The 12,926-nt window shown below is 39.2% G+C and overlaps 1 protein-coding gene across 1 annotated transcript; it reads right to left on the reverse strand.

Annotated features, from left to right (window-relative positions):
- Nucleotides 1–34: 34 nt before the first annotated feature.
- trappc6b (trafficking protein particle complex subunit 6B) lies at nucleotides 35–8,314 on the reverse strand. The gene is made up of 6 exons (XM_073470703.1): nucleotides 8,036–8,314; nucleotides 7,869–7,936; nucleotides 5,666–5,783; nucleotides 5,311–5,394; nucleotides 2,107–2,200; nucleotides 35–1,315 (listed from the first exon to the last, which is right to left on the reverse strand). The coding sequence occupies exons 1-6, from the start codon at nucleotides 8,114–8,116 to the stop codon at nucleotides 1,284–1,286; spliced, it is 477 nt and encodes a 158-aa protein (XP_073326804.1). The 5' UTR covers nucleotides 8,117–8,314; the 3' UTR covers nucleotides 35–1,283.
- Nucleotides 8,315–12,926: the final 4,612 nt, after the last annotated feature.

A 12,926-nucleotide genomic window follows, 5' to 3' on the forward strand; every position in this document is an offset into this window, starting at 1 on the left:
TGATCAATTATTCTTAAGACAATTTTTTGCAAAATGTTTTTGCAATATTTTATTCAGTCATCTAATCATCCTGTAATTTCCACATCACTGCTGTGTTGATATTTATCCTAACAAAAGACCCTCAGTGTCAGATATCTGTCGAGGAAAATACTGGACCTCAAATTCAAAAGAATTTATGTCATAGAAACCCTTGAAACCCTGGAGTTTCAGTAGTTTTATTTAAGTTCTTCACTTTAAAATTTGAAATGGTTATGACATGGATTTATTTAATACTGGAGTAATATGCTGGTAAAATTATCAGACAAATGTATTTATGCATCAGTGTGTGGTCAGGGAAAATAACTGAAACAATGTACAGATCTGTAATGTTAGTCCAGACATCTTCTAAATCATACATGGCTTTAAAGTACACAGAAAATATAAAACTGCCAAATCACCCCGTTAGATAACAGAAGGTCTAACGTTACATTATCACAACAGCAGCTGTGCAGAAAATATTTGAAAAGTGATGGGGACGATGACGAAACATTTAGAAAATTAATTTTAAGTGCCTTCTACTGTTCAGCATATTGATAATCCTGATAAATATTACACTTGTGTGAGGATGAAAAGTAAACTGGACAGAAATGTCTTGCTGTCTCTGCCGTCTTAAACAAAGCGCTCCGAGATGTTTTGCTTCAAGTGTTCGTGCAAAGAGGCTGGTACCGGTGTGATCAGCCACTTCCAGACTGCAGAGCTTACAGAGAACCACATTGTTGGGTCTCTGTCTAAAAAACACTTGGATAAGACTGTTTAGCTGCAGTCTGTTCCCCAGGGAATCTCTGCTTTGACCAAGGCAACATTCCATTATTGTAATCAGTGACATCCCAGATGTAGTCACCAACAGTTGTTGAATTTTTTCATTTTTGTTTCTTGAGAACCTCTCATCAAATCTACTTCACACTGTACACTACACTTCCTTGGGTCCTTAGCAGTACACCAAAACAGTGTGAAGTAGGTCAGGTGAATGGTGTCTGGAAAGTGTTGGTCCACTTGATGATAATGACAATGTGTCACCAGGAAACACACTTCCTCTACAGGCTGTTATCAGAAAATGCAGCTCTGGGTGTTGGAAGCCTAAACTAAACTTTTGACACTTATCACTGCAATCTCCAAAGTGTAGAAACAAGTTGACTGATTTTTGTTTGACTAATACAAATGGCTGGGATTTTGCTCTCACGACAAAAACTAAGGATATATGGATGCAAAACAGAGTGCAAAGTGAGACTGGCCTCTGCTAGTTGCTACACTTTCTGGATCATGACCTGGAATTTACCTGTGGAGGGAGAAAGAGAAGAAAGCATTTGTTAGTCCAACTTTTATTCAAAAAATCAACCAAACTCATATTTTCCTCTGCTTTAATGTGTTTCTAATGATTTTTCCACCCCAAGGTGTCTCTCTTAACACAGCAGTCAACTAATACATCACTAACTTCAGTCTAAATAATGACCACAGAGTAAAGCAACAGCTATCTGACGCAGGCTTGAAAAGCTGCTGACAATGTTTTAATAAAATAGCATTTGCCAGGAGGATTCATTGAAGAGCAGTACCGTTTCACTGCCTTGTTTATTGTAATATCTGTGGCTAAGGACCCAAACACAGAATGTACAATCTGCTTCCTGTTTACACCGGCACGCACATGCCTTGTGCACGTGAATGGTCATGTGATATGTGTTTTCAGGTGTGATAGTATGGATGGAGATTATTTCTGACAGGGCGCTAAAACGCTAGTATGCATGGAGATGCCTGTTTTCAGAAATGACTGTGAAGGTGTGGACTCGGCCTTAATATCAGCCTGGGGTTTCTTGGAACCTTGATTGAGGTGATAAAAAATAAGTACCAGGTACTATCCACACCTATTAACAATGACATACTAAAAAAAGTGGCGTAAAGGTGAGCTGTACCATAACATTGAAACAAAACTTCAATTTGTCAATGATGGCAGAAAGATGTAGTTGAAAGTTCTTGACAAAAAGCTGGTAGAAGTATTAAGATTTGTTTGTCATTCCAAGATCACGATTAAACTCTGAGCATGACTGGATATTAGATGAGTGATGCGTGTCTTACATGCAGGCATGATGGACACCTCAGCAGTCACAATACTCTTCACTCCCAGGTTGGACAGAGCTCCTCTCACCAGACCACATGAGAAGGTCAAATACTGCAAAGAGACAGTCATTTGTGTCAAATGATGAGTAAAGATGTCCTAACACAGTCCACAGGATCAAGCCAGACAGAAGCAGCTATCATCTATGTAAATCCTGATTAATGTGTGTTTGCTCTGCTTACAGAAACACCTGGACACCACCGAGACTGAATAAACCACAGGGAGCACAAAATACAGCAGCCAGTGGTATCAATGAATCAGACGAAGTGCAACTCCCTCGGAACCTGTTATTTCATGTTGAAGATGAAGAGACAGGTTGTCTTCATCCTGTTTAAACCTTCCAGACACATCTACTTTACACTGACTGTCGTCTACATTACACCAAATGCTACAAGACACTGCACAGTTTTACAGAAAGCTCCACAGAAGTCTGTTTTCTTTTAGAACCACTCAGTGGCTCACTATAAACTGAATATGTGCACTGTGAAGCTGAGTAAAGTTGGAACAAATTACAATTCAATAAAACAGTAAATCTGACAAAAAATGAAAGGGTGATTGGACAGCATTAGGGATGGGTATCATCAACAACAACAAAAAAAACAGCAAAAAATCATAAAGAGGACTTATTTAAAGACATCAGAGATCAGGGCACTTCTCATAGGAACACATTTAATGTTTTAATTGGCTCTCTGCATGATAGGCTTTAGTGATGATTGGATCTTCAACTGCCTAAAGATTGTACTGTATATACATTTCAACCAGATTGTTGGTTATTGTGAATTCCTCACTTGGAGACAGAAAGTGGCAGAGTATCAGCAGCACTACATCTACACCGCTGTCACTGCTGAAGTTGCTGATCTCCACACTTTATAGTTCCTTTGTGTTGACTTTAGCTTGAATAAATTACTCTAGTTTTAAGTGTAACCTTTGTCTAGACAATTTTATATTAGATATATTATATATTATATATCACTGGATATATTAGTCGGGAAATGATGCTCCTGCTGATATTCTGATTATTCATTTTCATGCAAATGAAGCTTCTGTTATACACATTAAACTTCTTCTGGATGTTTTTTTTAACAGACAACCTTGAGGTTCAAACTGCGTCTGTGATTTTCTGTCTGTTACCTGTTTAACAAACAGCTGCTCATGAAGAACAAGCTGCAGTCTGTATTTATACTGTGTACTGTGTATTTATCCTGTGTACTTATACTGAATATTGTGTTTTTATACTGTGTACTGTGTCTGCTCGGTGGAACCATTTCAACTCGCAGAATGCGTTTATATATTTATTCATTATCTGCCTATGTATTCAGTGATATTCTGATTGTGAAATCCTCATTTAATAACCCAGAATGTGATTATGGTGTCTTTCGAACACTGGTAACTATTTTTAAGCTAAAGGTTTCAGGGAAAATTGGAATCTAAAACTTGAGAGTGTCACACTTGAGTTTAATCTCCTTTCTGTTTCCACTCGTATGAGTGATGTTGTAATGTGTCAGATCAGGCAGATCCGCTGCAGCGCCCACTCAATAACTGACATCCACTAAGGTGGCATGACGGCTGTTCTCGTGTGTCCTCGCTCATTGCTCCTCGGAGCACAAATAAAACCTTTGGGACAGCATGCAAGATGGCGGACAAGAACGATTTCTGGTTCAAGCAATTATTAAGGAGTGAGGAAACGACAAATAAGGGAAATGGGATGTACTCTGTGATATTTTTTGAGATGGTTATTGTCACATGAAAAAAAATCTGCAAACCTAGTTATATCATTCGGATATCGACAGTCGTCGTCAAAAGTTTACATACACTCTAAAGAAAATGTATATTAGGTCAGTCTCGAGCTCCAGTGATTTCTATACCTCTCATTTTTCTGTGATGGAATGAGTGGAACACAAACTACTTTGTCACAAAGTAAGCATGGCACAGTTGTGTCACTGCCACCATCAGGAAGAAAACACAAACTATCACCTGCTGCTGACAGAAAACTGGTCAGGATGGTCAAGAGTCAACCAAAAACCCTCAAAAAGCAGGTCTGCAATGAATTAGAAGCTGCGGGAAGACAGGTGTCAGTGTCCACAGTCAAGTGTGTTTTACATCAACATGAGCTGAGAGGCTGCCATGTTAGAAAGAAGCCCTTGATCCAGACACAGCACCTTAAAGCTGGACTGAAGTTTGCTGCTGATCACATGGATAAAGAAAAAACCTTCTGGAGGAAAACTCTGTGGTCACATGAAACAAAAACTGAGTTGTTTGACCACAATGAGCAGCAATATGTCTGGAGGAGAGAAGGTGAGGCCTTTAACCCCAACAACACCAGACCTACTGTCAAGCATGGTGCTGGTAGTATTATGCTGTGGGGCTGTTTTGCTGCCAGTGGATCTGCTGCTCTAAAGAAAGTAAATGGAATAATGAAGAAGGAGGATTATCTCCAAATTCTTCAGGAAAACCTCAAACCATCAGCAGAAGATTGGCTCTTGGGTGCAGTCGGGTGTTCCAACAGGACAATGATCCCAAACACACATCAGAAGTGGTAAAGGAATGGATCAATCAGGCTAGAATTGAGGTTTTGGAATGGACTTTCCAAAGTCCTGACATGAAGCCATCAGAACATGTGGACTGTGCTGAAGAAACAAGTCTGTGCCAGGAAGCCAACACATTTAGTTGAACTTCACCTGTTCTGTCAAGAGGAGTGGTTAAAATTCAGCTGAGGACGACCAGAAGCTTGTGGATGGATATCAAAAGCAGCTAACTGAGGTGAAAATGGCCGAGAGACATTTAACCAAATATTAGAATTACTGTATGTATATTTTTGATCCAGCAGATTTGGTCACATTTTCAGAAAACTATAATAAATTCATTACTGAACCAAACTTCATGAATGTTTTTGTGACAAAGTAGTTTGTGTTCCACTCATTCCATCACAGAAACATGAGAGCTGTAGAAGTCATTGGAACTGAAGACTGCCATGATATACATGGTCTTTACAAGTGGATGTAAACTTTTGACCATGACTGTAAATATGAGTTTGGAGCCATGTTGAGCCCTGCTTGCCTGGGATCAGCTGCCTCATAAAAAGAAATATTATTAGAGATGCACGACAGTCTTATAGAACAGATCACTACAGAGTCATTCAGTCTATTGAAATCAAGGCAGAGCACCTTTGGGGCTTGGTCCAGATACTGTTTCCCAGCTGACAGCTGACCCAGTAATCGGAACTTGTTGTCCTGGAGAACATAGATGCCCTGAAACACATGACAATAGCACTGAAAGACATCTACACAGCACACAGCAGTAAGGCTGCTAACACGAGACTAGGCAAGAATAAAAACACTAATAATATTTACACACCATAGATACTGAGCATTTTACATCTTTTAAAACAAAATCTAAATTTCAGTTTGTCAGGGCTGTGCCTGTAGAGCACTGCAGGCTCACAGTGCATCCTGATCACATGTTATGTTAATGGGAACCTGCTGTGTGAATGACAGTCACTGACAGAGAGCTCAGTGTTACCTGGTGATTGGTTCGAAGGTTGTCAATTTGCTTTTTGAACACACATGTCCAGAAGTCCTTACAGATGAACTTCATGATGTCCAGCTCGTCTTTGAACCGCATTGTGTCCTTTGTCAGTCTAGAGGGAGGAAATACCTGTTCAAAGCTCATAAGCTTGGCACAGCTGGTCACTGTAATTTTAAATACAAGTTCCTCAAACACAAGGAAACAGTGCATTTGCTGAGGACTATTTTCAGGGGTGGACTGATCAACATTTGATACTCTCGTGAGTGTTTGTAGCAGTGGGACGGTGAATGTGGAATTGAGTCAAAATGAACTACAGTGTATAGGTTAAGTAAGGGATAATGCCCAGTGATGTGGAGGCCTGAAACGCTGGATGCCCAGATCCAGTTGCCTCTGTGAAGTCCATTAAATTCACGATTATGGACACCTCAAGGGGCATTATCCCACTTATACCATGGTCACTTGCCAAAGGAAAAAAACATTTAGGCAATTTGCGTATATTTTTGTGTGTTTTGCGATCAAATTGTAATGTTTTTCTCAAACAGTAACTCCATTTCCCTGGCAATACCTGAGAGTTTGACTCTGAAACAGTCATAACAATCCCATAGGATTCATGTAATGGAAACTTTGTTCACTACTCCAGTAAACAGGACGGACCTTAGATACGATTTGGCAACGGAAGATAAACTAGTCCGCTCAGCTCATTGAACCATTCATCTCAGCTACTAGCCAGATAGCTAACGTCAAAGATATACATACAGCAAATTTAATGACCAATTGTGTGAATCAAATGTTCTTTGAAGCATGGCCTCTTAACTTCTTCTGAGTGATTATGATTGCTAACGGCTAGTGACTTTTCTGGGCCCATTTTATGAAGGCTTGTTTGATACACCAACTAGACTCAGCCACAAACACTACAGTGGAAAGTCTAAAGATTGAAATTACATAACATTGCAACAAACTGTAAATATAATTACACAGCATGTTAAAAAGCAAAGCTAGCTAACCAGCCATGTCACTGTCCTCAAATAAAAAAAAATTCACAAACAAAAGACTGGCCAGCTGCCGGCTGCAGCCTGACGTAGTGAGTTAAACAGCGAACAGGACGTGGGAGGATCTCTTGATACAGTCAGCTCAGAGGGACAGTGTAGCAGCTGTAGTGGGGAGTAAATGCACATAAAGTCAGTTTACCAAGCTTTTTAAAATCAAACAGGGTTACTACTCACCTATTTATGAGTTATTCATCACTTGTTATGGACAGTTCAGCCAGCAGACACTTAGGTTACTCACTTTTTAATTTACTACAGCCCTTAGTGTTGGCTTCTTGTTGCAGTTTGTGTGTTACAAGCACCACCCTGTGGTGTTCAGAGGATGATGCACTGAAGGACTCAACTTTGTGTTGTAAATAAGATAGTCAGATTTTTCTTTTTCAATCAATTTAGTAATTCTTTAATTAATTTAAATTAATTCAATAATTAATTAACTTCATAATTAATTCAATTAATAAAATGATTTAATTTATTGAGGTGTCTGCAGCCAGCTGATGCCGATGCCGCTCATTTTAGATAAAGTTTATAGCGCATTCATTTAGAAGAGCAAACAGGCAGTTTGACTGGAACTATTTGAGAAACTCCGGAGGTGTCCATATATCAAACGTTAACTCACACCTTCCAGCCAATCAGAATCAAGTATTCACCCAGACCATGGTATAATGATAATGAAGGAACATGTCACCCAGTGCAACAAGGAGGCTCAGTGATGTGTTTTGAACAACAGTGGAGCTTGCTGGCACCAGAAGAAGAAGATATATCAGGCTGTCATTATAGCCTTATCCTTGTAAACTATTACAAATAATACTATGAGAAATATGTTCTTATTCTGACATTACTTATGTTGCATTGTGCCTAATGTATTACAAACATGTGGATACTGTACCAGTCTAATTGCTCAAAATTGTTCCCTTTAAAATGTGATAATAAATTTAAAAAATGTATAATAAATTTATAAATAAAATTATATCAAATAATGAAGCTATGTGTCTGCTCACCTTTTCTCATGTCTATGGAGGTCCAAGGCATTACTAGGCTATTTCAAGCATGAAGAGCCAGTAGCTGGTTGAACCTGACCAGTGGATGTGATATGTGTTTTACAGACTGACTCCAGGCTCAGTTTGACATGTTAGCTGCAGTTAGCTTGTTACCTCTCTATTAGCCCTTGGCCGACTCTGAAACCCATGTTCTCCAGTTTGGTGATATTTCTCCCATTCTCCTGAATGGATAACAGAGAGCAGACACAGTTAATGGTCACTAACAGTTCAGGTTACTGAGCTGTGGAGGAGAAAACCTGGACTAACTGTGTGTTTCTTACCGTCTCTCCGTTTTCAGCTGACTTGTAAACGTACTGTATCACTTCATTATGTAAAAACTGGAAAGAAGCTTCGTCTGCCATTCTTTTTCTCTACAGCCGCGGCTCTGACAGCAGCAGCTCTGTTAACTACGGCACCTGGTTCACCGTGTCATTTACACCGGGACCGACATCATTACAGACACACACTGACAGCTCAAACACACAAGTACAACAACTTTATTCCACAAACACAAAACAAACGCTTTCTGCTACTTCCGTGTTGTCTTGCGTACCGGCGAGGGGAGGGTGCTAACAGTGAGCGCACTACTGCTCCATTACCGCCACCAGGTGGCCTGGAGATCCAACTGTAACATAACATAACATAAAATAAGTGAAATGAAACTAAATTAAATAAAATAAAATAAATCACAATACTGGAAAGCCTAAATACTATATATTTAAAAACATTCGTACCATTTTCAATACAATGGGGGAAAAAATCTACGCAATATTGACAATATTGCGTAGATTTTAGATTGTTATTTAACAATCAAAAGGCTTCTGTACTATGGGTTACACACAACAGCATCGAATTTAATTTATCTCTGACCATATTCAAAGTATTATCCATTTTTAATCCAATGCTAGATCGATGACAGCAACTCTACTGTCAAGGTTGAAGGGACCATAGATATACACCGATATACACCATCAGTAGGCTAAACATTTAAACCACCTGCGCAAAATTGTGCGAGTTCCCATTGTAAAGCCAAAACAGCTCTAAACTGTTAAAGCATGTCATAAGGCCTCTGGGGGCATCCTGTGGTGTCTGGCACTGGGACATTTGTAGTGGTTCTACATGTTGGGGAGTGGGGCCTCCATGGATCAGACTTGTTCCGGCACATCCCAGTGGTTCAAGATCGGGATCCGGGGAACTTGGTGCCAGGTCAGCACCTTGAGCTCGTTGTTATGTCCCTCGAGCCGTTCCTGAGCAGTTTCTGTGGTGTGGCATGGTGCATTTTCCTGCTGGGGGGCCACTGCTGCTGGGGAGTTTACCCATATCATCACTGCTATAAGAAAAACCAAATATATATACATGAATGTTTTTGTGAAAAAGTAATATATACTCCTCTCATTCCATCACAGTGAATTGACAACTATAAAAATCACTGGAATTGAAGACTGCCACGATATACGTGTATAACTAAATATCCCTTTAACTACGACTCTATATAAATAACTTGCCCAGGTTGTACATCACTATTGTGGTTCGTTTTCAATTACAACCTTTTTTTTAATCTATTTATATTTTGCCTTCGGCTATGGGAATGTCCGAAAACTATTTTGTTACAAATAAAAAACGATGTATAGGCCTAGGCTATTCACCGTTTAATTGATTTAGTTGTTTTCTTCCCAAAAGTACTGAAGAAAGGCTTGCTGGGAAATTTGTTTGACCAATGGCCTTGCTTGCGTTAACAATCTACTGTAGAGACGTGCATCAACAACAGCGAGATCAGATGAAAATGTAAAGGAGGAGCTGAAAAGCTTAGAGAGAAAAGGAAGCAGACATTAGAGGTTCCGGTTTCCAAATACAACAAAAAAACAAAAAAAAAAAAACAAATCGAAAATGGCCATCATGATCCTCAAGTGGCAAGCAGTGTTGATTTGAGGAGCACACGGAAGCGGTAAGATCGTCATTTTATTCTAAGCTATAGGAGCTATGTGTTTGGTTAAAATTAGCTTGAGCTTGCAAAACAACCTCACTGACAGACAAGTTGGTATTAGCATACTATTTAATGCAAATTGATGCAATTTTACAAGTTTCCTTCTCAGTGCCTAATGAAATGTGTCCTGGAACACAGGTAGACTTTCAAAACTTTCCATTCCAAAACCCCGAGCTCAGAATCACCTGTCATTATAAGACCAGCAACCAGCAAGTACTATGGTGCTGAAGCTACTGGGCTATGTCCTTTAGAGTCTGTAAGCCTGTGTATTTGAAAAAGGCTAAGTATGAATAAATCCAAATAATGCAATGTTCTTATTGAAACATTCTGCAGGATTGTCTAAATGGCCCTAAAGTCACATCTCTTTTTCACATTCATTCATGTAAATATAACAGCAAAAGCACAACAATAATAATAATAATAATAATAACAATAAATGGTGTTTCTATGTTGTAGATCTACCTCTGTAGTCTGATCATGCTTGTTTAGTACATGATAGGACAGCATCATTGTATTTATTTTAGAACATCTTTAGGATTAATGGGATCTTCAATATGAATAGGATTATTTATTCTTGGACATTTTGTAGGAAAGACAATAAAAGTAACAACAAAAGGGCCAGTCAGAGATGGAAAAGGCCAGGGCTGAATTTCACTCCCAGTCAACCCCTGATTATACTTTATGTCCACATTGCACACCCGTGCATGTGCTCGTGCATGAGCAACTGTACTGTGCCGAAGCACACCTCTTTCAACCGTGCCAGGGCCAAGAGAGTGAGTGCCCACACTAGTCAAACAAACTGGACTTTGGGGGTCAAACATGCTTGGGCACGGTTCGGATTGCCTAGTGTGAGTGTGCCCTTAAAGATGAGGAGTCAGGGGTAGGGTGACTGTCCTCTGGACAACAGCCACTGTGGCAGACAACCATCAGGCACAGACAATAAGACTGCAGTGAGAATAGTATTTTCATGAAATGATATTTAAGATGGCAACAATCGAATCAAACCAACACCTGCAAGAAGGATGAGCCCATCTGTGATTCATCTGCAGGACAACATGGAGTGTCTCCTCAGAGTCCTCCCCCTGGGACAGGACAGTCTGGATGTCTTTGTTGAGCGATAAGAAAAATACTAAAGTCAACACCAACAACAGCCTATTAATATTTGTGATAACTATTGTGAGCTATTCAGATGAAAATGCACAGAAAAGAGAGGACAAACTCCAAAACCCATGAGCACAATAATGCTAATAGCTGCAAACCAACCGAACAAGCATTATCTATTCAGGAGTCAGCCTCACCTTCACTACAACAACGATAAATCAAGTTTACTGATATGCGCTCTAATGTTAACATTACCCTCCAGTCACAGCATGGTAAGCTAAAAGGGCCGCATTTGATTGCAGTAAGCTTAGTTAACATGACTGATGAGTGGCAGTTTGTTTAAAATGGTGGTAGTAAGCAAACATCGCTACACAGATAAAATACATTTAAGCTTACCATGTTATTTGCTCATTAAGTACAGATGAATAAAGAAAGTCCAGAGTTGGCTTCATGACTTCCTGTCTTCTCCAGAATTACAGTATGGTTCTGTATTTCCACTGCCTCATTTATTTATTTTATTTTATAGTATGATGCAGTATTTATGGGAAACGGCAAACTGCCCCAAAAAATAGCCCAGAATGCATTGTTTCTAACAGTTTGTTACAGTGTGTTAGGCTATAAACAGACTATATTGTGGTTGCATGATTTAAACGTCACCACCACTAAGCATCTTACTACACAATTACTACATACATACATTCTGTAAATTGATCAACCTACAACCTGTAAAAAACTTTCTGCACATTTAATGTAAATGAAATGATATAATATAGGGAGTTGGGGACTATTATTAACCAAGGTAATTAAGCCAAATTCATGCTCAACAGACATTAAACATTCCTTATGCACAAGTTATTTTAATTAACTTATTAATAAATCAAATTAAATTAAATTCAGTCAGCCTATAACATTGATACACACCCCTCGAGCGTTTAGTAGTGATTGCAGCCTTACTATCGAGATTCGAGAAGTAACTGGAGACAAAACTATTTGTACTCCAGGTAGCTTCATCATAAAGTAAACCCTTGAATATAAAAACAGTGAAATTGGTTGAGAAATTTAAATATAGTGCTTTTTATTCATGAACACACCAGCCCCCATTTACTTGTAGCCAATCTTGCCCTGCCAGATATGGTGGCAACATTGACATATTGCAGCATTGAGATGAAGCCATAGATTTATACAGAAGAACTAGATACCAGATGCAAAGATGGCACACATTCAAATCAATGACATTTGCTCGCCTAGCTCATACGGCAGAAAAGTTTTCTGGCTTCAGCGTTTACTCTCTGGTTATGTGGCTCATTGAATATAGGTAGTACAGTTTCCCCCGGTGGCCCTGTCTGAGTTGCTCGGCACATAGACTTATATAGATTTTCACATCGCTTTTCTCAACTTTTTAGAAGTTTTACAAATATAAAACCTCCATTGATCAAAATTCATAATAGAAAGAGTCATAAACAACCTTGTTTGCAGTTCTTGATGTCCTGTCAACAGTTTTACGTGGAAAATGCTTCTTGGGCCACAGGGAATTTCTCGCTGCAATACCGCGAGTGGCCACCATCCCAGATTGGAAGCAAGGTTCAGCGGCACCCCAGTCAACCCCAGTTGACCTAGTCAATGCGTTATCAACGCATATATGTCTATGGAGGGGACAGTCACATGTGTAGAGCCATTATTCTAATGTAAAATAGCCATAAACTGGCAAAAGGTTGAACTGCACAAACAAGGAGTCAGGAAGTAGTGACTCTGGTCAAAGTCACATCAAATTGTCAGGGGAATCTGTTAAGAGCGCCGCATGTTTTCATAAAAACATAAATATTTGGTGCCAGTGTATCGATAATCATGTCACAAGAGGAAGTTATACGATATACTGCTGTATCAATATTTTGTCCCATGTATGTATCAACAAATGTATATTTTTGACAACACTATGTTTTAGTCAGTTAACAAATATGGAGGTAGGAGTAGTGAGTAGACACTGGCACATCTTGAAAAGTGATCCTCACATTGCTAGCTCATTCCAAACTTTGTCTAGATGTTTTTATAAACTGTCTTCTAACTTAAAGGCTCATTTAGAGAAATCA

This window comes from Pagrus major, chromosome 7 (assembly GCF_040436345.1).
Source record: "Pagrus major chromosome 7, Pma_NU_1.0".
Classification (NCBI taxonomy): Eukaryota; Metazoa; Chordata; class Actinopteri; order Spariformes; family Sparidae; genus Pagrus; species Pagrus major.

Excerpts from the sequence above, each read along its gene's own strand:
- trappc6b (XM_073470703.1), bottom strand. The coding sequence starts at position 8,116 with ATGGCAGACGAAGCTTCTTTCCAGTTTTTACATAATGAAGTGATACAG. Across the intron at positions 5,395-5,665 it reads ACCTTCGAACCAATCACCAG|GGCATCTATGTTCTCCAGGA; the intron begins GTAACACTGAGC and ends CATGTGTTTCAG. Across the intron at positions 1,316-2,106 it reads GGTGTCCATCATGCCTGCAT|GTAAATTCCAGGTCATGATC; the intron begins GTAAGACACGCA and ends CTCCCTCCACAG.